The following is a 23538-nucleotide window of genomic DNA, read 5'->3' as shown; positions in this document are numbered from 1 at the left end:
TGTAAGATCGAGTTGACTGCCAAGTCAACCTCTGAACCACGTCACGAAGAAACCCGTCTACACAAAACAGATGTACAAGTAGAAGAGAACAGAAAACTACAGATGCGCAAAGCTTGTTAGGAGAAAACAAGACCTGCTCAGGAAAGCCAGTTTTCTGCTTCAAAAGTGTCTGCCAAGTGACTTTCTTCTCGCTGTTCCGTTGTTTATGAAGCCTTTTGTGTTTAGCAGCAGTGAAAGCTGCAGTGGAAGGATGTAAAATGTTTTGCTTGTAGGTTGTTAGATTGAACCTGAGGAGAGAGATGGTGAGTTCCCACCTCGTGCCTCTGGAGCGGAGCTGCTTGCTGAAGAGCTTTGCCGAAAGCCCAGCAGCCCCATTGGGGGTTCTTCAGCTTGCTGCCGCTGGAATCCCCTGTCGGTGACTGCTGAGGTTTGATTGCGGGGTGACAATAAACCCTGGCAGATGTATTATTAACCCCCTCTCCCCCTTCCCACTCAGCACAGGCCATCGGGAGGGAAAGAAGGACAGAGAGTTGGAAAATTAAAAATGTTTTACTAATGCTACTGATAAAAATAGAGAAAATAATACAAAATATACAAAATCTTGAAAGTCCCGGCAACTGCAGAGCCGGCACCCGAAGTCCTGGACTGGACTCTGCAGCCAACCGGAGCTGGATTCAGTCTGTCACTGGCCTCGGTTCGCAGGGACGACTCGCAAGGTCCTCTCCTAATGTCGCCATAGGGAAAAGGGACGAGATCCTGGTGATCTCCCACTTTTCTATGCAGTATCAGGTGAATGGGATGTTACACTCCGTTGGTCAGTTTCTGGTCCCCTGTTTCTCGTTGCCCCTCTCTCCAGATGTCCATCCGTGCTCATCAATAACCTCACATTCCATTGCTGTGTTACCAGAACATGGATCTGGTTCTCCAGGAAGATGCAGCTGATATGAAGCTTGAGCTGACAGGCAAATTCACCAAAAGAGAAACTTGTTTTTAACAAAACCAGGACAGGTGCCTCAGTTTCAGCTGAAATCAGCTGCTTGGAGGCTGCTGGACGGGGTATTAATGAACCGTTCAGCATCATTTAGGGCAAACTCGTCAAACATGCACCTTGATGTTGAGCTGGAGTGTTTTGAGGATGGTGGTTCGCAGTTTAAGCCGGGCTGCTGGATTTGGGTGTTTTCTGGGTGGATCCGCAGGGTGGAACACAGAGCATTGCGGTGCTGAGTGTTCGCTGTCACAGAGCCCTGGATTCTGCCAGAGAAAACAGCTGATGTGAGCGAGCCACTGGAAATCTCTTTATAACGTCTGTTCTGGAACAAAAGAAGAGGTTTTTCTTCCGGGAAGACACAGAAGAATTCCCTTCTGAGATCCTGTCTATGAGGTGTATAGCAATGTGACTGCTTTGTGCCATACAAGAGAGAGCCAAAGGGGTCAAAGTGCCTGGGATTAAGCATTTAATTACAGCTGAAGGATGCTAATTTGCAAGCACGCAGAAAGGCAAAATTCTGCTGTTCCTTAGTTGGATTTACCGGAGGGTTGAACTGATCCCAGTTCCGATGGAGACCATTTGACTTGTAAACGAGGTGCAGTACAGAACACTTGCTCACCTGCCTGAAAGCATTATTGTAAATAAGTCAAGTGCGCTTGCCAAGCTGGCAAAACACTTGGGGACATTATTCTGACAGCCTTTTGTTCTTAAATTTGCGATGGGCGTTGTTCTCAGTGTCATTAACGTGCTGCCGGGGTGCTCGGGCAGCAAGGGGGTCCTGCCTGCTCTATTTTCGAGTTATTTGGATCTGCTGCCCGGATCCTAGTTGGTGTGGCATTTCTGGAAATAAATACCCAATAATTCCACTAACAACAAGCCCTCCGTGATTTGCGCAGGTGTCTGAACTCCTGCCGCCTTTCCCCCTGGCCTACAAGCCAAGGGCTTTACAGAGGTTTATTTGCCGACCTGCCAGAGACCTCGTGATTCTGCAGCGCCCCATTTCCAGCGACTTTTCAGGCTGTTTTGTAGCGAACGGCCGTGCCGTTTCTCTCTATAGCTCTGCCCGGAGGGGAGTTTTGCTGGTTGTGTGGTTTCGCGGCTAAGCTGGGGTGTGCTGGGAATGCGATGTTTGGGTCCCCGGGCCGGCCCGAGCGAGACAGGGGCAAAGGCTGATGGTGGGTGGGAAATGTCCTGTCTGCCAAAGTGCTTTGTGATTGAGCTGAATACTCTTATTCCTTGTGCTAAGAGATAAGACCTCGTAGGACACGTAATCAATCCTGCGGATAGTTCAGGCCGGAGTTATTGTGGTGCAGTAAGTAGGACATGGACCAGAAGGGTCAGATTTCCGGAGTTTCTCCTTTTCATATTCAACTTGTTGGACATTAAATTCCCCTTGTTCTCTGGAATGCCTGTAAATTCACAGAATCACAGAATGGACTGGGTTGGAAAAGCCCTCAGAGATCATCCAGTCCAACCCTTGGTCCAACTCCAGTCCGTTCACTAGATCATGGCACTCAGTGCCATGTCCAATCTCAGTTTAAAACCCTCCAGGGCCGGTGAGTCCAGCACCTCCCTGGGCAGCCATTCCAATCCTGACCACTCTCTCTGCACAGAATTGCTTTCTCATCTCCAGCCTCAATTTCCCCTGGCAGAGTTGAAGCCCGTGCCCCCTTGTCCTATTGCTGATGCCTGGGAGAAGAGCCCAATCCCCACCTGGCTAGAACTGCCCTTCAGGTAGTTCTAGAGAGTGCTGAGCTCAGCTCTGAGCCTCCTCTTCTCCAAACTGAACAAGCCCAGCTCCCTCAGCCTCTCCCCATAGGGCTTGTGCTCAAGTCCCTTCCCCAGTCTTGTTGCTCTTCTCTGGACCCGCTCCAGCACTTCAATCTCTTTCCTGAGCTGAGGGGCCCAGAACTGAACACAATACTCCAGGTGTGGCCTCCCCAATGCAGAGCACAGGGGAAGGATCACTGCCCCTGTCCTGCTGACCACGCCAGTTTGGATACAGGACAGGACACCATTTATTTATTCCATCAAAGGATTTTAGCAGCTGATTTTACTGGGGCTGCGGGTAGAAGAGGAACCAGCCTGAAACCAGAGGTACGTGGGTTTAATAGAAATGAAGTGATTTTTTTTGCTGTTATTACTGCTTTCCTTGGTTCACACAGCAACAATGTGTCCGGGCTGAATGGCCTTTTAAAAACCAAATACTGAATGTTCCCGTTCCCGTCGCTGCCCCGGTGAGCTGTAAACCGTGTTACCCGAGCCGCTGCCTGAACAAAGCCGCCTGAACACCTTGTCGCTGCCCACGTCACCGTTTGAGCTGTTTCTTTCTCATTTGGCGTGAAAAGGAGCCTGGCTCTCATTTCTTAAGGTGTCTTTTGTCCCCTAAAACACTTGAGCGCAACAAGAACCCCGAGGACTGGGGTGGCTTTTTCTACAGGCTGTGATGGGGCGAGCGATAACCACGGCGTGGTCAGAATGTTGCTCTTCGGCCCAGCCTGGCTTTGTCTGGCTTCGTGAAGCACAGATTTTAGGATTTCGGAAGGGCTTACTAGCTGGGTTGTGATAAATTTATATTCCCTTGTACATGAGAAATAATATTTATAGGCGTTACTAAATTCCACTTGTAGGTGCATTTAGCCTGTGTTGGTACTCGGGCTGATTTATCTCTGAGCTGAGCTTTGCAGATTTGGGACCGCAGAGGATGCTGGTGCCTGCTGAGCTTGTTGAAGGGTGTGAGGTAAAGCTGGATGTTGGTGTAAAGCAGCTGGATGATTTCCTCACAGCGGCTCGCTCCTTTTGTCAGTATTTCCCATTTCAGCCTGCAGTCCCCTGTACATATGTATGGGGGTGCGGGCATCGCTGCTCCCGGCCCCGCGGGTCGACAGGGAAATCTAGAGGTGGAAATAGAAGCAGATTGCGCTGAAGTCACGGAAAGAGGCCGGAATGGTGCTGAGAGCTGTGAGTTCCCCTCCCGGGACCGGGGCTGAGCCCCCTGGGTGCGGCGCGTTGGGCGGTTTTGGCCGGGGCCCCGCAAACCCCCCGGGATGCGCGAACGGGCGCGGTGCTGCGCTGCGGCCGCCAGGGGGCGGGCGGGTGGCGGGACCGGGACACGGCGGGAACGGGGGGGACCCTGAGCTGGAGCGACCCTGCGCTGGGCACCGGGGGGACCGAACCCCGAGTTCTGGGCCCCTCACTCCGAGAAACCCTGGAGGTGCTGGAGCGAGTGGAGAGAAGGGAACGGAGCTGGTGAGGGGCTGGAGCACAAGGTTGATGGAGACTGAGGGACCTGGGGGTTCAGCTGGAGAACAGGAGCTGAGGGGAGACCTTCTGAGCTCTGAACTGCCTGAAAGGAGCTTGGAGCCAGGGGGGTCGGGCTCTGCTCCCCAGAACAAGCGCCAGGAGCAGAGGAAACGGCCTCAAGTTGCGCCAGGGGAGGTTGAGGTTGGATTTAGGAACAATTTCTTCCCCAAAGGGCTGTGGGGCATTGGAACAGGCTGCCCAGGGCAGTGCTGGAGTCACCACCCCTGGAGGGTTGGACAGACGGACATGAGGTTCTCAGGACATGGGGCAGGGACAGGGGTGGGGGACGGTTGGACTGGATTATATTAAAGGTCTTTTCCAACCAAAATGATTCTGTGATTCTATTGTGTGCCCGCAACCCCTGCTGTTGTGCTGCAATTGCATCAGATTAGGGGCCAAATAATCAGGGTGGCCCAGCGGCTGTAGTGCACCCGAACAAAAGCCACCCCTTGCACTTGAAAAGGTGGAATTTAATAACTCGCTGTGCTCCATATAAAAATCCCATAGAAAAACCCGGCCCGGTTCCTGTGGTTCTCCCCAGCTCTCTCCCGCAGGCTCCGTGTGCTGTTTGCTTTGTATGTTTTCCCTTTCCTTCCCCAGCAGGGCTGCAAAAGGGACTGGTGTCCAAGGCGAGCGGTGAGTCATGGGCTGGCAAGGAGAATCGCTCCTGGAGACCTGGGGTGATCCTCGCTGGGCCCATCTGCTCTCAAAGGTCTCAACACCCTCTCCCATCTCAGGGAGGCTGGTTGGGCAGACTCAAGGCTGACCCTTCATCATTGAGGGGACTGTAACCAGCCTCTGCGATGCTGTTTGTTGAAATTCAACCAAAATGGTGAATAAACTGCCGCTTTCCCCCTGCCCAGCCCTTTGATCTTGACATTAAATCTTGGAGACATTAGTGGTGATAAGCAAAGTAAACCTGGTCCCTTCCTGGGGGAAGGCGGCAGCTTGTGCTGCTCAAGGGTTGTGTGTTGCAGGGGTTAAGTTACATTTTGCTTTGGGGAGGAAAGGAAAATCTCTCAAAGTAATTAACTTAAGATGCTGACGCTAATGAACAGGCTTTCAAAGCTGGGGGTGGTGGGGGGTTGATGGGAATCCCCTGTTGAATCAGTGACATTAGAGCCTGAGGGGTGATTCTGCAGGTATTAGGCTGAAATGATGTTGAACATGAAGTTAATCCTGTTATCTCTCAAATTTTGAGCAAACTGCTTGTTCTGGATAACTCTGTAATGGGATTATACTAGTCAGTCTGGCACCCTCCACCCTCCCTATCAGTTCCAGGCTTTTTCTTATTTTCCTGTTCAGGATAAAGTATTGACCAGTGTTCCTAGAGTTAATTTTGGGAGGTGGTATCTGGGGCACTATTTTCTAGCGGTGCTGGATTTTTTGTTCTAATGGGTTTGATAATGAGCACCCTGTTGCCTTATGAAGCCGTTCACTCCAGGATCCCGAAATAAACGTCTAGGAAAAGAACTGAAGAACAAGGACAAAGGAGACTTCCCTTCGTCACCCTTCCTGGCCTCGAGTTCCTGTACCGGAGATTGTTCCCATCGCGTTTGCGGAGTGTAATCAGGCCTGGTTTGAAAGGCTCATTTTTATGTGTCGATCGCCTGTTGCAGTTGTCCTAAACAAATGTAACTAGTGGGGTTTTTTAAAGGATTATCTTGATTTTATTATTAATCAGTCTGACAAATTGCAAGGTAACCAATGTCAGGAAAACACAAGAAGTGACCAAGAACACGAGAAGCGAGATGATCATGTAGGGAGGAGAGAGAAAAGCCCTGACGTGCGTTCGGCTGCTCGTTCACTGTAGACAGGGTCACTTTTCCATCGGACTCACAGAGCTCCAGGTTCCACGGCTTTGGCGCAGGGTTTGTCAGGAGCCAGAACGGCAGCGTCGTCACTGCCGGGTCAGCTCATGTCCTGGTTGCTGTCGAGGGTTTAGATTGCAGGGTGACAATAAACCGTGGCAGATGTATTGTTAACCCCCTCTCCCCCTTCCCACTCAGCACAGGCCATCGGGAGGGAAAGAAGGACAGAGAGAAGGGAGTTGAGAAAATTAAAAATGTTTTACTAATGCTACTGATAAAAATAGAGAAAATAATACAAAATATACAAAACCAATCTTGAAAGTCCCGGCAACTGCAGAGCCGGCACCCGAAGTCCTGGACTGGACTCTGCAGCCAACCGGAGCTGGATTCAGTCTGTCACTGGCCTCGGTTCGCAGGGACGACTCGCAAGGTCCTCTCCTAATGTCACCACAGGGAAAAGGGACGAGATCCTGGTGATCTCCCACTTTTCTGTGCAGTATCAGGTGAATGGGATGTTACACTCCGTTGGTCAGTTTCTGGTCCCCCGTTTCTCGTTGCCCCTCTCTCCAGATGTCCATCCGTGCTCATCAATAACCTCACATTCCATTGCTGTGTTACCAAAACATGGATCTGGTTCTCCAGGAAAATGCAGCTGATCTGAAGCTTGAGCTGACAGGCAAATTCACCAAAAGAGAAACTTGTTTTTAACAAAACCAGGACAGTTGCATTGGGGCAAAACGCAGCCATTTACAGTCCCGTGGTTACAGACAGAGATGAGGTTGCTGCGTGTCGTGCGAGAGGTAAAACCTACACCCTGGAGAGAATTACAGCTGGAGTTTTGAAGTCAGGGAAAACGTTTTTCTCTACTCTGCAGCCAGAGGCTCAATGAACAATGAAACAGGCCTCTTTCTTTCAGCATCAGTAAAGCAGTGATTTCTGCAACACCCACTAAGTGAGCAGATCTGTTTGCCAAACCAGAAATTTCCATAAATATGGGAAAGTTCCATCAAAGGGCCAGTCGGCCTTTCGTTTCCAAGCTTTGTTTTTGTAGGTTGTTTGGGGTATTTTTAAGGCTAATCTGACTCTTGGTAAGAACTGCAGGATTTTTTGGTGACGTTTGATTCTTTCCTGCTCCCTTGACCAAGGTGAGAATGGCATTTGCTGCTGCCTCGTGTCTGGGCTGCGGGGAGAGCACATGGGCTGGGGTAGCCAAGGGGCCACTTGATATTTTGGACCAGCTGGGTTCAATTTAGGTGCCCAGGGGCCAGCTCGTCCCACTGTTGATAAGGTAATGGGTTTAGATGGGTAATTTCAGGCCCCTGGGATGATGCTCTTGCATTGAGGGAGCCAGCGCCTTCTGCAAGGTTGTTTAGATGGGAATCCAGCACAAGAGCAAAGTTTCTATTTCACACCCAAAGTGCATGGAGAAATGGTTTAACGTTTCTGTTTATACACCCTAAATCTTGTACACCGGTTGGAATGCTCGCTCTGATGTATCCTCGCTGGAACTGCTGCTCGGAGAACGTTCCCTGGAGCCGTGGTCTGCAGCTTTGGACAGCGTGGGACAGGCCCGGGACCCTGCCCGGTTAATCCCCATGGACCTGCTTTTCACCACGGCTTCCTTTGGACCACTTAGAGATTGGTTTTCAGCTTGCAGGAAGAATGAGCAAAAACTGAGTTTTGGTGCTGCTGATCTCGAGGTGGGAGCTCTTTGGGTGCCATGGTGGGGAGTTTGCTCTGATATTTGCCTGTCAAGTCTTTCTCCCCCACCAGCAGCGCCGGGAAGTGCGAGTTGTAACCTCATGGAGTCACGGGATGCTCTGGAGCTCTGTGGATCATCTCTGCTGGGGGATTCACAGAATCCCACAATGTCAGGGATTGGAGGGTCCTGGAAAGCTCATCCAGTGCAATCCCCCCATGGAGCAGGAACACCCAGATGAGGTTACACAGGAAGGTGTCCAGGCGGGTTGGAATGTCTGCACAGAAGGAGACTCCACAACCCCCTGGGCAGCCTGGGCCAGGCTCTGCCACCCTCACCCCCAACAAGTTGCTTCTCATATTCAAGTGGAACCTCCTGTGTTCCAGTTTGCACCCATTGCCCCTTGTCCTGTCACTGGTTGTCACCAGAAGAGCCTGGCTCCATCCTCCTGACACTCCCCCTTTCCATATTGATCCCCAGGAATGAGTCCCCCCTCAGTGTCCTCTTGTCCAGCTCCAGAGCCCCAGCTCCCTCAGCCTTTCCTCACACGGGAGATGCTCCACTCCCTCCAGCATCTTGGTGGCTGCGCTGGACTCTTTGGTTCTTTGATCCGAGCCCGTATCTCGAGGTGTTTAACGGAGGTGCGAGGTTTGCACAGTGAATCCCGCTGCCTTGGGGGTTATCCCATTGCCAGCGAAGGTGGGACTGCTGCTCACACAAACCTCCTGCGCTGGCTGTAAGCTGGTTCGCTTACATACTTGAAATAGTCGTGTGCTAGAACTCTTACGCTTCAAGTGTTGTCTGAGAAGTAAGCAAATACTTGAGCAGCTCGCCCTCGCGGAGCGGTTGGCATTCGGGCTGGCTGGTTCAAACCCGGTCTGAGGGTCTGCGGTGGGCAAACCCCTCACTGGCAGGAACGCTCCTGTTTCAGTTGGAGCACGTTTCCCCTCGGCAGCAGAGCTCAGACTGTCTCCAGCCCCGCGTGCGAGTAGATGGAGCGTTATTCGATAGTCTCAGGAAGGGTTTTTGGTTGCTGGTTTGGTATGGTGCTACTTGGTCCTACACAAGGTCACTGCTCTGCAAACACAGGAGCAAGAGGATGAGGTGAGATTATGTGAAGTGAGGATTCTGGGGATATGTGAAGGGTGACATCTGCAAGAGGCTGAGGAGCTCTGGGAGAAACAGCTTCTCACAAGGTTGGATTGGCTTCTACCTTCTGAACTGTTAGTGTTATCTCATCTCTTGACATTTCCTTTAATTATATGAAACGACCTTGACGCCGTAAACAATTGCCATGGCATTGTCCTGCAGCTCGCGTGAGTCAACGGGATGCGTAAGCAGCGCTTGGCTTTTGGGGACCCGTTCTTGGGCTGCCAGTTTGCCCCTGTCCGTCTCGCATTTCGCGCCTTGTTGCGGGCTGGTTCTGAGCTCTCTCTGCCACCCGCTTCGGGAGGATCCTCACATTTTGCTTTCAGCTCCTTTGGGCCTCCATAATTCCATCATTCCCTCCCCAACGAGCCAGTTCCGAAGGGGTAAGGAAGGGGGTGATTCACAACGCGAACCCCACGCCTCGCCGTGATGGCGCTGGCACTAATCTTCCCTCGCCACGTTTCCATCTCACGCCTCGCTGGTGCTTGAGCAACGTTTGGAGAGCCGGGGTTGAGGTTCACGCGCCGGCTCGCGGCTCCTGGCTGGGTGGGACCCGCGGTCGCTGTTTAGGGTGGTCCACGGCAGGTCTATGAGAAATATTTGGCTAAATGAACTTCGGAAGCGTTATCTCGTTCCTGAAATAGAGAATAAAGCTTGTATCAACACGCATCACAAAGTTGATAAACTGGAATGGCTCCTCTCCCAGTTGTCTTCTTGTATTGGGCAAATATTTATCCGCATTGTTTCAAAAGGCATATTTGTGCAATTGAGGGAGGTCAAACCTGTAATTACCTGTTAGATTCGCTCGGGTAGAAATGGCTTGTAAAAACACAGCATGTTTGAAAGGAAGCTTTTAAACCTGATGTTTGTGTGTGAATCTAAAGTTGAGGCTTACCATTTCAAATTTTATGAGAGTTTTCAGTTGCATGGGTGCGAAAAGTCCTTTTCTTGCTGAATTTCAGTGCCTTAAGCCCAATCTGTCTGCTGTTTAATTTCTGAACCGCAGCGAGGGATTCGGGTTTTTCTCTGTCGAGGGTTTAGATTGCGGGGTGACAATAAAACCCTGGCAGATGTATTGTTAACCCCCTCTCCCCCCTCCACTTCCCCCTTTTTTGCCCCTCCCTCTCCCCCCTTCCCACTCAGCACAGGCGATCGGGAGGGAAAGAAGGACAGAGAGAAGAGAGTTGGAAAAATTAACAATGTTTTACTAATGCTACTGATAAGAATAGAGAAAATAATACAAAATATACAAAACCAATCTTGAAAGTCTCAGCAACTGCAGAGCCGGCACCCGAAGTCCTGGACTGGACTCTGCAGCCAACTGGAGCTGGATTCAGTCTGTCACTGGCCTCAGTTCGCAGGGACGACTCGCAAGGTCCTCTCCTAATGTCACCACAGAGAAAAGGGAAAAGGAACGAGATCCTGGTGATCTCCCACTTTTCTATGAAGTATTCACGTGAATGGGATGTTATACACAGTTGGTCAGTCTCTTGGTCACTTGTTTCTCGTTGCCCCTCTCGCAAGATGTTCATCCGTGCCTATCAATAAGTTTGCATTCCATTGCTAGGTTTACCAAAACATGGGTCTGGTTCTCCAGGAAAATGCAGTTAATATGAAGCTTTAGCTGACAGGCAAAATTCACTAAAAGAGAAACTTGTTTTTAACAAAACCAGGATGCTCTCCCAGCCGTGTCTGCTTGCCGTGACCAGAAGCCGAGCCCGTGTGCCGAGCTTGCCTTGCATTTCAATCCGGAGCTTCCAGCCTGGGCAATAACGAAGGGCGAGCAGGTGCGGGGGGGTTGGGGGTTCCCCAATTGCTGAACCAAGGTGCTCTGTGAGTCCCCCGAGCCGAACCGGGGGCAGAACGGTGGGATGCGCTGGCACCGGCTGCCTAACGCCGTCATTTGGACAAAAAGCACCTTCAGCCTGAGGAGCTCGAGGTGCTGAGGGACCGTTTGCTGCATCGGTGCGGTTTGCCTGCAGTGAGCCCTTTGGGGTGGCAGGGGAAACGTTCCCGTGGTTTGCTGCGGTTTCATCTTCGGTCGTGACGAGCGAGTGCGCGTGCTGAGGTTTTTGTGAAGGGTTGAAAGCAGAAAGAAGCGTTTGCAGAGGGATGGCGCTGCCTTTCTGCTCAGCCAGCGTGTGGGCAGAGCGGCCGGCAGCTCCGGTTGTAGCTCGTCGCCTTGAAGGATTCGAGGTAGGAAGAGAAATTTGGGGTCATGAGTCCTTTAATGAATCAGAGCAGGGATATTGCCTGTGGACCGTGATCTATACATTGCAGACTGGCTGCTAGAGATAAAGATACCGCTACCTCTGAGGGTTAATTTCAATTTAATCTTATTTAGAGGTTTAATATTTACTGCTGTCCTTGCTGTTAATTTGCAATCTCCAGTGTAGTGCTGAACGGAGCTTGTCCCATCAGTTTTACAGGTGGCGTAGATGGACTTACCTCTTTGCCAAAGGACTCGGTTATTTAGAATCTGTATAAAGCTGTAAAGTGGTGGGTTTGTTCAGTATCACAGAATCCCAGAATGTCAGGGGTTGAAGGGCCCTGGAAAGCTCATCCAGTGCAATCCCCCCATGGGGCAGGAACACCCAGATGAGGTTACACAGGAAGGTGTCCAGGCGGGTTGGAATGTCTGCACAGAAGGAGACTCCACAACCCCCCTGGGCAGCCTGGGCCAGGCTCTGCCACCCTCACCCCAACAAGTTTCTGCTCATATTCAAGCGGAACCTCCTGTGTTCCAGTTTGCACCCATTGCCCCTTGTCCTGTCACTGGTTGTCACCAGAAGAGCCTGGCTCCATCCTCCTGACACTCCCCCTTTCCAGACTGATCCCCAGAATGAGTCCCCCCTCAGTCTCCTCTTGTCCAGCTCCAGAGCCCCAGCTCCCTCAGCCTTTCCTCACACGGGAGATGCTCCACTCCCTCCAGCATCTTGGTGGCTGCGCTGGACTCTCTGCAGCAGTTCCCTGTCCTGCTGGAACTGAGGGGCCACAACTGGACACAAGATTCCAGGTGTGGTCTCCCCAGGGCAGAGCAGAGGGGCAGGAGAACCTCTCTGACCTACTGACCACCCCCTTCTAACCCACCCCAGGTCCCATTGGCTTCCTGGCCACAAGGGCCCAGTGCTGGCTCATGGTCACCCTGCTGTCCCCAGGACCCCCAGGTCCCTTTCCCCTCCGCTGCTCTCTAACAGGTCATTCCCCAACTTATATAGGGCTGAGTACTGTGCTGGACTAGAAGCACGTGCTGGGTGGTGGTTTGAAAGGAGAGGGATATATTTTTGATTAGTGCTGAAGCTCTGTTTGTTTTGTTGTTCTTTATCCCCAGTGATTTCCAATGGGAAGCCTTAGGTGGTATTAATTTATGGGTTCTTCTCCAAGTATCTTAGTTTTTTTGCGGGAGAGGGTTCAACAGAAATTAAGCTGAACGCCGTGCCTGTTGCTTTGCGAAACAATGGAATAATTAATGTCATTTTCTCCTCTGTTTTTGCTGGATGTGTTGCTAATAACGTCGCTGGAAGTGGCAGACAGGCATCCTGCCTCCCAGGGGACGCGCTGGTCCCTGCTGGGACGTGTCCTGTGTCTGTGCCTCCCTCGGCCTCTCACCAGCGTTTCAAGGTGCTCCCGAAAGCAGCTCGTCAGCTTTGGAGGTTCCCTCGCCCGCACATGAGTCACCGCGGGGATCCAGTTAGCCAAGATGTGACCAAATCTTTAATTTTGTCAGGATTGCATTCCTTAGCATTCCCTTGCTCGTAAACAAAATATTTAGCACATGTTGTAATTAGTGGACGGTGAGGAGGCATTGAAGTGCTTTTAGTGCTGCCTAGGATGTGCTTTCATTAAAAGTTGCGCTTTTTCCGGTGGAAAACAAGGCCGGGGGGTATTTTGGCCTGTTCTCCTCTTGGCCCCAAGACCACTGCACAATTTCCTTCAGCCCAGTCCTGGTGACAATGAAGCGATTTCTCGTCCTCAGCCGCCCGCCGTGCTCAGGAGCCTTTCCCGGAGCGTGTCCTCGGCTTTATTGTCCCTTCCCAAACGTGGGGCTGAACCTGCTGCTGCTCCTGAGGTTCTCAGGACGTGGGGCAGTGCCGGGGTGGGGAACGGTTGGACTCCAGGATCTTTTCCAACCAAAATGCCTCTATAGTTCTGTACGTGGTGGCACCAAGACAGTCCCAGGTGTGGTGGATCTGAGGTCGTGCTGACTAATTGGTGGGGCCGAGGGGACAGGAATGCTCTGGGAAATAGGAGTTTCCCTTTTGGAAATGTCACCGGAAGGACGGAGGAAATCAGGCGGGTCGGGAGCGGTTCCCTCACCTCTGGCTCATCCCAAGCTGCGCCCTTTCATCCAGGCGCACAGATCCTGAACAATGCCGTGCCAGCCGCCTTATAAATAAACCGTTTTCCATTTCCACCCCGGCTATCGCGCTGACTCGATACCGCGTGAGCAGAGAGGACGAGCGTCACGTTGCGTTGGCGTTCGTGATGTATCAGATTGACCGCCCGGCCTCCCCGCCGCTCCCCTCGCCGTGCCGGGGTCACCGATGGCTCTGCCAAAGCGCCGCTTCAGAGCGCAGCCCAGAAACGGTCACTTTGTCAGTAGCCGGAGCTGTTCTGTATATAATATATATTGGTTTGTATCCTCCTTGTTCTGATGGTGGTTACTAGCAAGCAGATTGTGGTGAAATGCATGCGGAGTCGTGGCGCTGCCGCTTGTTCTTCTCCCTTCCAACCCCCCTGGTAAGATGGTCCCAGGAACCTGGGTCGCTGCATCTCCAGCGAGGAAAGAGCCTCAAACCTCCTGCAGCTCCCGGTGGCTCCTTCGATGGGCTCTGGAGGAAAACGCCCAGTATCGCCGGGTTCAAACAGCCCCAGCTGCGCGGACGGGACCGTGCAAGAGCCCTCTTAATGTTCCCGGGGCTGAATCACGGAACAGAAACGTCTGAGTCACGGCCGATGAATGCGGCGTTTCACGTCGGTGTGAACCGGCATGCGAACAGCAGCGCCTTTATTAGAGGAGCTAATATTTGCGCTCATTATGGGTTCCATTAGGTTCTTCAAGTGAAACAATCCAGCAGAGTTCCTTTTCCAGGCTATTAACATGCGGATGGTGGGTTTTTAATGGGATGCCGGCCTGGATGGGGAGGAAATGAAACTTCCGAGGGAAGCGCTGGACCCACTGGGCGTTTACACCCGTGACCCGTCGTCTCGCTGGCTTTGATTTAGAGATCTGACTCCTGAGATCCTGCAAAGTGTTCATGTAATTGGGATTTCCTGGGTACTGCATTTTAGAAGAAAAGGCTGAAGGGACTATCAGCTCTGTCGCTCTTTGCTATTCCAAGCTTTTCCTTCTCCTAAAGGACACCTGTCCCTCAGCAAGTAAAGATTTCATTCCTTGTTTTTCAGCTATGTCAAATGGCCCTTCTTGCATTTCTATGGGAATTTTGGACGCTTGTTACTTGTCCGTGCTTGGAATGTGGACTTTCCTTTACCCACTTTTGGGCTGGATTTCTGTTCTTTGTGCTTTGCCATCTCTGCTGCTGGAGTTCTTGTCCTTTCTGTCCCAAAGAGGAGCGGGTTGTGGCGGATGCGACGTCTCAAGTCCAAACCCAGTTGCAATTTGCAATGTGGGTTTTTCGCTCCTTGGGGACCACAGCCCAGCGTTAACGCTTCTGGTACAAACCTTATTACAAGCACCTTTGGCCTTTGCCAAACAGTCTTGCTGTTCTCTTAGTGATGGTTCCTAGGGCCTGATCAATGATATGGAAATGCAAAGGGGCTTTATTGCATTTTGTTTTCAGGGCGCTGGAGCTGCGGGCGCTCTTGGACGTCAGTTCAGATGCATCCGTTTCAACCTCTTTCATTGAAATTTAAGTGAATGTCTCACGTTTTACTACCACAGAAATAAGAGCTCAGGCATATCCACTTGTGCTGCTGTGCTTTAACCGACCACGCGTCATCTGCTCTGTTTGTGCCCTCTTAACTCACAGCAAATGCGATATTAAATGCAATGGCACTCGTGTCCTGTAAGCCAGGCAGGTCCAGCTGCAGCGTTCAGCGTTCTGTAGCATTTCCAGCTGCAGGGATGTTTTTTTCCAGCCCTCCTTCCAGCTGACTCCAGGTTCCAGTGTAAGTTGGGGAATGACCTATTAGAGAGCAGTGTAGGGGAAAGGGACCTGGGGGTCCTGGGGACAGCAGGGTGACCATGAGCCAGCACTGGGCCCTTGTGGCCAGGAAGCCAATGGGACCTGGGGTGGGTTAGAAGGGGGTGGTCAGTAGGTCAGAGAGGTTCTCCTGCCCCTCTGCTCTGCCCTGGGGAGACCACACCTGGAATCTTGTGTCCAGCTGTGGCCCCTCAGTTCCAGCAGGACAGGGAACTGCTGGAGAGAGTCCAGCGCAGCCACCAAGATGCTGGAGGGAGTGGAGCATCTCCCGTGTGAGGAAAGGCTGAGGGAGCTGGGGCTCTGGAGCTGGACAAGAGGAGACTGAGGGGGGACTCATTCCTGGGGATCAATATGGAAAGGGGGAGTGTCAGGAGGATGGAGCCAGGCTCTGCTGGTGACAACCAGTGACAGGACAAGGGGCAATGGGTGCAAACTGGAACACAGGAGGTTCCACTTGAATATGAGAAGAAACTTGTTGGGGGTGAGGGTGGCAGAGCCTGGCCCAGGCTGCCCAGGGGGTTGTGGAGTCTCCTTCTGTGCAGACATTCCAACCCACCTGGACACCTTCCTGTGTAACCTCATCTGGGTGTTCCTGCTCCATGGGGGGATTGCACTGGATGAGCTTTCCAGGGCCCTTCAACCCCTCACATTCTGGGTGCTGTGATTCTGGGATTTACAGACTCGGACAAGTCTCTCAGCCTCTGTCACTGAATTTGTGGGTCTCTGCCAGATGGGAAGGTATTTAAATGGCTTTTTTCTTTGTTTCAAAGTCTTAGACGAGGTGGAGTGCGCCTGTGGATCAGTGTGGAGGGGCCAATACCAGCAGCATCTCCCAGGTGTGTTTGTGGCTTAGGCGGAGTTTTATTAGATCACCAAACTACCACCTTCCCCTTTTTGGGGGTGTGTTGGCTGCAGGACTGGTGACATGCGGCCGGTGTTTGCCGCCTGAATCGACAATCTGGATTTTGGTTGTTTCCCGGAATAGAAGATGTTTAGTATTGGTAGCACCGCGGTCCTGAACCCTTCCTGCCTGCTGGGGTGATATTCAGCGATATGGAAGCACTGCAGCTTCTGGGACCTTGAGGGCTGTACAAAGCTTGGTGTTAAAACTGGTGTTAAAGCTGGTGTTAAATCTTGGTCTTAAAAACCACTATTTTCCTATGGTGGAGAGAACTGTGGATTGTCAGATGGGTTCGGGTTCCCAATCGCTCGCTGGTGTGGCGCTGCAGCCAGCTCCTGTATGTTTTTGGACGTGGTTTTTCCGTTTCCCCCAAGTTAAGCTGGAGCTCCTGGATGTTTGAAGGTTCGCACTCGGGGGTGAACAGGGTGATGTGATCTGTACATTCACTACAGTCCCAACACAAATTTTGATGAAAAAGTAAAGAATCCAAGTGGACACGTTTAAACTCCGGAGATCTTTCTTATCGCAATGCCACTGGTGAGGGGGATATTTGTTACCTCAACCATCAAGATCTGCTATAAAAAAGAAACTCTTAGTTGTTTAATTTAAATTTGCCTTTGTTAAATTCAAATGGCAGAAGACACGCGCCCTGCTCCGACATTCCTGCTGCTTTGGCAGTGAGGGGAATTGCTGTGGAGTTGTATTTTTGTTACACACCTGGCTAGATGCGTGTGGGCTGAGACGCTCCGTCCGCCGTTCCCTTCGCTCGGCACCGCGCGGCTCCTCGTGTCCGCTTGGATGGTTTAAATTTTCATCAACGTTTGTCTTAGGACTTGGGTGAAACCTGCACATCATTCCCACCCCTGTTCATCACCACAGAGCAGGAAACCTTTAAGGTTTCTCATTCATCACCCCCTTGGCTTGGGGGGAACACTCTTACCTCCTCGATCCCATCTGGGAGGCGAAACCCCTCCGCGCATTGACATACCAGCCTCCTCTTGAGCAGAACACCCCGTCTCCTTGGCTTATGTTGCCGGGAGCTCTTTCCTCGCTCTCAGCTCTTCTCTCTTCCCCTCGAGCTGCGGGAGGAAGGAGCGCGGGGTGTTGGTGCTGCGGGCTGTGCGGCTCGGGGGCTGGAGCATGGCTGCTGTCTCCTCCCCTTCCTGAGCTTCCACCAGCTCTGGAATGACAGGCATTCCTGCGCCAGGGGAGCCGGAGCCGCCACGGCCGCGCTTTGGGGAGAGCCCCGTGTCCCACCATGGGCTGCGGGGACGGCGGGACCCGCGCCGGCCCGGCCCGCGGCTGAGGGTTGGCGGCCGCCTCGCTCGTGGGCTCGTCCCCTCCGCCGAGCCTGGATCTATCGTTTGGAAAGACTAAAGTGCTCTCTCAGGATAGACTTTTTTTCTCCTCCTTTCTCGCCCTCCCGCCTCCTCCCGGAGAATCTGATGGGGCAGCCGCGCTTCTCGAGACCGGTAAATCCAGCTGCTTTGGGTGAGTAATGGAGGGCGAGGGAGACGGGGAGAGCGTGGGGCCGGGCAGGATCGCAGGTGAAGCGGGAGTGGAACGCGGGGCTTGTGTAACCTGCGCCCGGCTCGGCAGCTGCGGACAGAAACCCGAGAAATAGCTTCATTTCCTTCCTTTCTCCTACTCGCATCACATGCAGTCGCTGTGCAGCGCGTTCTGTCCTCTCCGGACGGGCTCCCAGCTGCGGTTTTAGGGATAAACTCCATCCCGCGTGGGCAGGTTCAGGGACAGGAGTTTGCAAAGCGCTGGACAGCACTAAAGTTCACCGAGAGGGGCAGGAGCAGCTCTGACCACCTGCCAGGGTCGGAGCTGTTGTGTGCGGTGACAGCCGATTTTCTGGAGCGGTTTTGGGGAGGGAAGGGGCTTGGCAATCCTCCCCCAGCTTGTTTCCTCTGCGCTCTGCGAGCAGCTGGCAGGCTGTAGTAAACACCCCTGGGTTAACACGGCGCGTAGGGCAGCGCTGTCGGTGCCGGAGCCGCTCCGGCGCCGGGGCTGCCCCACACGGCCCTTACACATCGCTCCGTTCCCCTTTATCTCACAGTCAGCTGGGAGGGCTGAGCTGCGGACTCGGACCTGTAAAGAGGAATGATCTGATTTTTAGAGGAACACTTGACGTTTGCACATGGAGAGCTCCCTGAGATATGTATGATTTTTTTCCTGTTTTTTCATTTTTATAACTTTGAACCTACCACGTGTTTTTAGGGCTCAGATTAAACCAGCGATTCTCTCCTCCCCACCCCCAGTTCAATCCGGTCTCGTTCAAGAGCTGCTAAAAATAAGTGATATTGAGAGAGTGGGAAAAGTAAAACTTCAGTCCTACCATCCATGGGATTAACAGCATCTTCTCCTTGGGTTCCTGTGCTGTTCGGAGCTGACCTGTTCAGTTTGGGGCTCTTTTTGTCGTCAAGCACAAGGGACGGTGGTGATTTTGGGGCAGTGGGTGTAATGACATTGTCCTTTGCTGGAGACCAGCACACCTGGTGTTGCCACAAATGGACATTTCCTATCAGAAGTCTCTTCTCATGGCACATCGTTCATCCTCAATAAATCATGACCTTGAAGAGATGGTTCGTGTCTTAACTTGGGCAGGAAAGACTTGGGAAGGTTGTGATTAGGAACGTACAGAAGACAAGGAAGGCTGGGACTATTTGAGGCTGGTTTGTGACCACAGCACTTTATTGCTTAAGGTCAGGATTCGCGTCTTCCCTGGACCACTCGGGAAATGCACATGGAGTTTTTAAAGCTGTTATAGGAAGCTTAGAAATATTCACCTAAAGCGCCTTTTTTATACTTTCACCTTAACAGCATTTCTCTCAAAAGACTCTTTGTTTGCTTCTTGAGTTGTAGCTGTTTACTTGAAAGCTTTTTGGATTCTTTACCGGCTCTGCCGGGCACAACAAAGCCAAGGAGGAGGGAAGTGAATCGTTCTCGGCCGGCGCATCGATGCGGTTTGGAACGGAGGGTTCGGGGGCGCTGAGGTCCAGGCTGGGCTGCAGGACCTGCCTCGGTGTGCGATGAGCAGCTCAAGTTCTCATGCACCTCTTGGGAAACGAGCTGCTCAGCAAAAGCCCCTCGTGCACCATGAGGGAACAAGCCCAAAAATCTGTTATAGCGGCATTTCCAATGCGTTTTCAGGTGCTGCGGTGGCCCGGAGGCTACGACCGGGGACAGAACAACCCTGGGGAGCTCACAGGAGCAGAGACTCGGGGGGTGTGAACCCCTGTAGTAGCTACTCCGGTAGGAGATGGATGAGGTGCTGGGTGAACTGCGGTTTGCAGGTGGAAAATGTGGCTCAAGCTCATGATTTACACGCTGCACGTGTCCTGTCACAAAGCAAAATACTGATGCTTGTTTCCTTTGCAAGGATGTCTCTTAATTAATATAGAGTTTAACAGATCTCAACATCTTGGGGCAAAGAGCCTGTGGTAGTGTAGGCAGCGCTGAGATGCATCTTTTGGAGCTGAAGTGTGTTCCAGCAACTCTTGGATGTCTGCGGAGAGATTTTGGGGAGAAAAGCAGCATGTTTGCAGTGTTTTCCAAACAGCAGTGGTCTGCGGTCCTGTCCCGCGGCTCCCCGACCCTCCTCCTTCAAGGCTTGTGCCATTTTCTTCATGTTCCTTCCAGGCACATAGCGATATAATACAGATCATCAGCATCTGGAGTACAGTTCTTTGATTTCTTCCCAGCCTTCAGTCTTGCTTCGTTAGGGTCTTTAGCTTGGGTGTTGAGGTGATTTTTAGTTTATGCAATGGTGGGGGAATATTCAAGGGAATAGAGTGACTGTCAGCGAGTTTGCTGGTGACACCAAGCTGGGAGGAGTGGTGACACTGGGAGCTGTGCTGCCATCAGAGACCTGGACAGGCTGGAGAGCTGGGCGGGAAAGATTTAATGAAATAGAACAAGGGCAAGTGTAGAGTCTTGAATCTGGGCAGGAACAACCCCAGGTTCCAGTGTAATTTGGGGAATGACCCATTAGAGAGCAGCGTAGGGGAAAGGGACCTGGGGGTCCTGGGGACAGCAGGGTGACCATGAGCCAGCACTGGGCCCTTGTGGCCAGGAAGCCAATGGGACCTGGGGTGGGTTAGAAGGGGGTGGTCAGTAGGTCAGAGAGGTTCTCCTGCCCCTCTGCTCTGCCCTGGGGAGACCACACCTGGAATCTTGTGTCCAGCTGTGGCCCCTCAGTTCCAGCAGGACAGGGAACTGCTGGAGAGAGTCCAGCGCAGCCACCAAGATGCTGGAGGGAGTGGAGCATCTCCCGTGTGAGGAAAGGCTGAGGGAGCTGGGGCTCTGGAGCTGGACAAGAGGAGACTGAGGGGGGACTCATTCATGGGGATCAAGATGGAAAGGGGGAGTGTCAGGAGGATGGAGCCAGGCTCTTCTGGTGACAACCAGGGACAGGACAAGGGGCAATGGGTGCAAACTGGAACACAGGAGGTTCCACTTAAAGAGGAGAAGAAACTTGTTGGGGGTGAGGGTGGCAGAGCCTGGCCCAGGCTGCCCAGGGGGGTTGTGGAGTCTCCTTCTGTGCAGACATTCCAACCCGCCTGGACACCTTCCTGTGTAACCTCATCTGGGTGTTCCTGCTCCATGGGGGGATTGCACTGGATGAGCTTTCCAGGGCCCTTCAACCCCTGACACTCTGGGATTCTGTGATTCTGTGTGCCAGTCAAAAAACAGATAAACCACAGCCGCGCTGGCTCTGGATGCTGTGTGGCCTGAGTTGAAATGGCTTAAATATTCACAGGATTAATTCTGTGGTGATCTACACTACATGCAGTTTGCGTTTAATTTTTTTTTTAATAAAGCGCATCAGAGGCGCCTCTAGCTCATGTATCATCGCGCTTTGACAGATGGTCCTTAATAAAGGAAACGCTTTGTGTTAATTCGCGTTGGTTCCCGGTGCCTTTTGCTGGGCTGGCAGTGCGTTGCTGTACGAACCCGTGTTCTGGGGCTTCATCTCTGCAGATGGGGGTTGACTCTATTTGCTGATGTGATGGCTCTCTCTCCCTCACACCATTACACGTCTATGTTGGTATTTCCTAAATGGCAGCTGCTCGCTGTTTTGAGCAGCCTACGTGCGTGACAAAGATCTGAACACGGGCGATATTTTTAATTGATCTGCACACCCTGGCTCTGCTGGTTCTGACCCATGGGGAGGAGCGGCAGAACTGACCCTTTGCCATATGGAATAGGAACGGCTGCCCCAAGCCGGACAAAGCTTTGGGAGCAGGTGACACACGCAGCACCGACCGTGCGATGAGCGTGGAGCCCAAGTGTTGAGTCTCCAGTTTCTCCCGTTGAAATGGTTTCTCTTCTCTGGAAAAACAACCGTGACAGCAGCAGCTCAGCGCCACCCATGTTGTTGCACAACAGTTCGCACCTAACGCAAGGTGTGGTGAGAGAACAGGGGGTTTTCTGTCTGCGTTTTAACGGCAAGATTTGAGTGTAGATGTGCGGAGCGGGGAGAGGGTTTGGAGGAGCAGCTGCTGGAGAATCACGTCCAGGCGCCGCCGGCGCTTTCTGCCGCCTCGGCTCTCCAGGCTCTGCCCGTTTTGGGACGTTTCCTCAGACTATTTCGGTCTAAACGTTCCAGGTTAATGCAAATCTGCTGTTTCAACAGCTCAAATTCACCTGCTGGTTTCAGTGGAGCAGGACTGGAGCATGGTGAGTGTTTCAGGACAAAGATGTGGAATGGCAGCAGGATCGGGGAGGTGCCAGCCATGTCACAGCTCTGTCCGCAGACCAGCTGTGTCCCAGATGTGGCCGTTGAGTGCTCCAGGGCATCATCTCTTGCCTGGTGCAACCTGCAGAAGTTCCCGTAGGTGCTTTATTCTGGGGCTTTCCTCAACCAAGGTGTGGTGCTGGTGTCGACGGGGGCTCCGTGGGGCTCTCCCTGCCTCGGGGTCACTTTTTGGAATGGGGAACTTACAGAATCCTGTATCCAAAATAGCGTGATCAGCAGGACAAGGGCAGTGACCCTTCCCCTGTGCTCTGCATTGGGGAGGCCACACCTGGAGTATTGTGTTCAGTTCTGGCCCCTCAGCTCAGGAAAGAGATTGAAGTGCTGGAGCGGGTCCGGAGAAGAGCAACAAGACTGGGGAAGGGACTGGAACACAAGCCCTATGGGGAGAGGCTGAGGGAGCTGGGCTGGTTCAGTCTGGAGAAGAGGAGGCTCAGAGCTGAGCTCAGCACTCTCTAGAACTACCTGAAGGGCAGTTCCAGCCAGGTGGGGATTGGGCTCTTCTCCCAGGCATCAGCAATAGGACAAGGGGGCACGGGCTTCAACTCTGCCCGGGGAAATTGAGGCTGGAGATGAGAAAGCAATTCTGTGCAGAGAGAGTGGTCAGGATTGGAATGGCTGCCCAGGGAGGTGCTGGACTCACCGGCCCTGGAGGGTTTTAAACTGAGATTGGACATGGCACTTAGTGCCATGATCTAGTAAACGGACTGGAGTTGGACCAAGGGTTGGACTGGATGATCTCTGAGGGCTTTTCCAACCCACTCCATTCTGTGATTCTATGAATCATAGAACCATTTTGGTTGGAAGAGACTGTTGAGATCATCAAGTCTCCCGTAGTTCTTGCAGAACTGTTGAACAAGATCGTGCTTTGGTGGGGGGCCCAGCAGAGACCTGTGTGTTGGTGAGCTCTTGGCCTTCTAAATGGGTTTTAAATGGGTTTCCAGCCTGGATCGCAGCGAAGGTGACGCTGTCTCTTGGGCATGGCCTTGCCATGCAGCTCAACAGCCTCGGTTGGGTTGGGTGAGGCCATCGGCTTCCTGATGCCTCTCACCCTTCAGGTAAAACCCATCTCACTCTTTTTTCCCCAAAGCGTGTGCTGTGGGTTCTCAGCAGTTTCCCAGAGCGCAGCTCAGGTACGAGGGGTTTCAGCCTCGCTCGCAAAGCGGCTCAGGGACCCCTGTACCTGGGGAGCAGAGCAGGAGGAGACACGGAGCGTCCAGCCCGCCCGGGTCCCTGCGCCACAGGGGCAGCTCGGGCAATAACATCCTCTCTGCACCATTTCATGGAAATCGGAGCTGGAAACGGGCTGGGAAGGGAAGGTCCTTTTCTGCTGGAGCATACAGCGCTATCTAATGTGAACAATCACCGCACAATGAGGTTATTTAAAACGCAGATCAGTAAAGCACACCTACAGCTGCTGAGCCACCCGCTAATTAGCAGTAAATGTGCTTCGTAATTGCATCACAACAGACTGTTTTACATGTCTGTGTCCGTGTGGTAATTAGGGACGGTAAAAGGAAGAGTGCAGCATGGGATAAATCCCATTTGGTATTGGAATAAATCCCATTTGGTGTCAGGGACAGAAATGGCATCCACAGCATCAGTGTTGCCTGGTGGGGACTGGTGGTCTCGGGATGTTCACCCTGTTCGGTAACGTGTATTGAGTTTTGTTCTACACAGAGCAGAAGGGATGGCGCAAGCGCTTTGGGCTGTGGATCGACGCCGTGAGGGGGTGCGCGGTTTGGCTGTCTCCACCTTT

General features: G+C 52.4%; 1 protein-coding gene across 7 annotated transcripts in view; it reads left to right on the top strand.

Annotated features, from left to right (window-relative positions):
* PHACTR4 (phosphatase and actin regulator 4) overlaps nucleotides 1-23538 on the top strand; it is a 70004-nt gene that overhangs the window by 27862 nt on the left and 18604 nt on the right. For 2 of the 7 annotated variants that reach the window (XM_082071359.1, XM_082071353.1), the window contains exon 1: nucleotides 17212-17506. The exons of the other annotated variants lie outside the window; for them this stretch is intronic. In XM_082071359.1, coding sequence (XP_081927485.1) covers nucleotides 17461-17506 — 46 coding nt within the window. In that variant the 5' untranslated portion in view covers nucleotides 17212-17460. Of the gene's footprint in view, nucleotides 1-17211; nucleotides 17507-23538 lie in introns of those variants that run through there. 7 annotated transcript variants of the gene reach the window in all.

Source organism: Streptopelia decaocto (genome assembly GCF_964273445.1).
Source record: "Streptopelia decaocto genome assembly, chromosome: 23".
In the NCBI taxonomy this organism is placed as follows: Eukaryota; Metazoa; Chordata; class Aves; order Columbiformes; family Columbidae; genus Streptopelia; species Streptopelia decaocto.
This window is presented reverse-complemented; position numbering and strand designations above follow the sequence as displayed.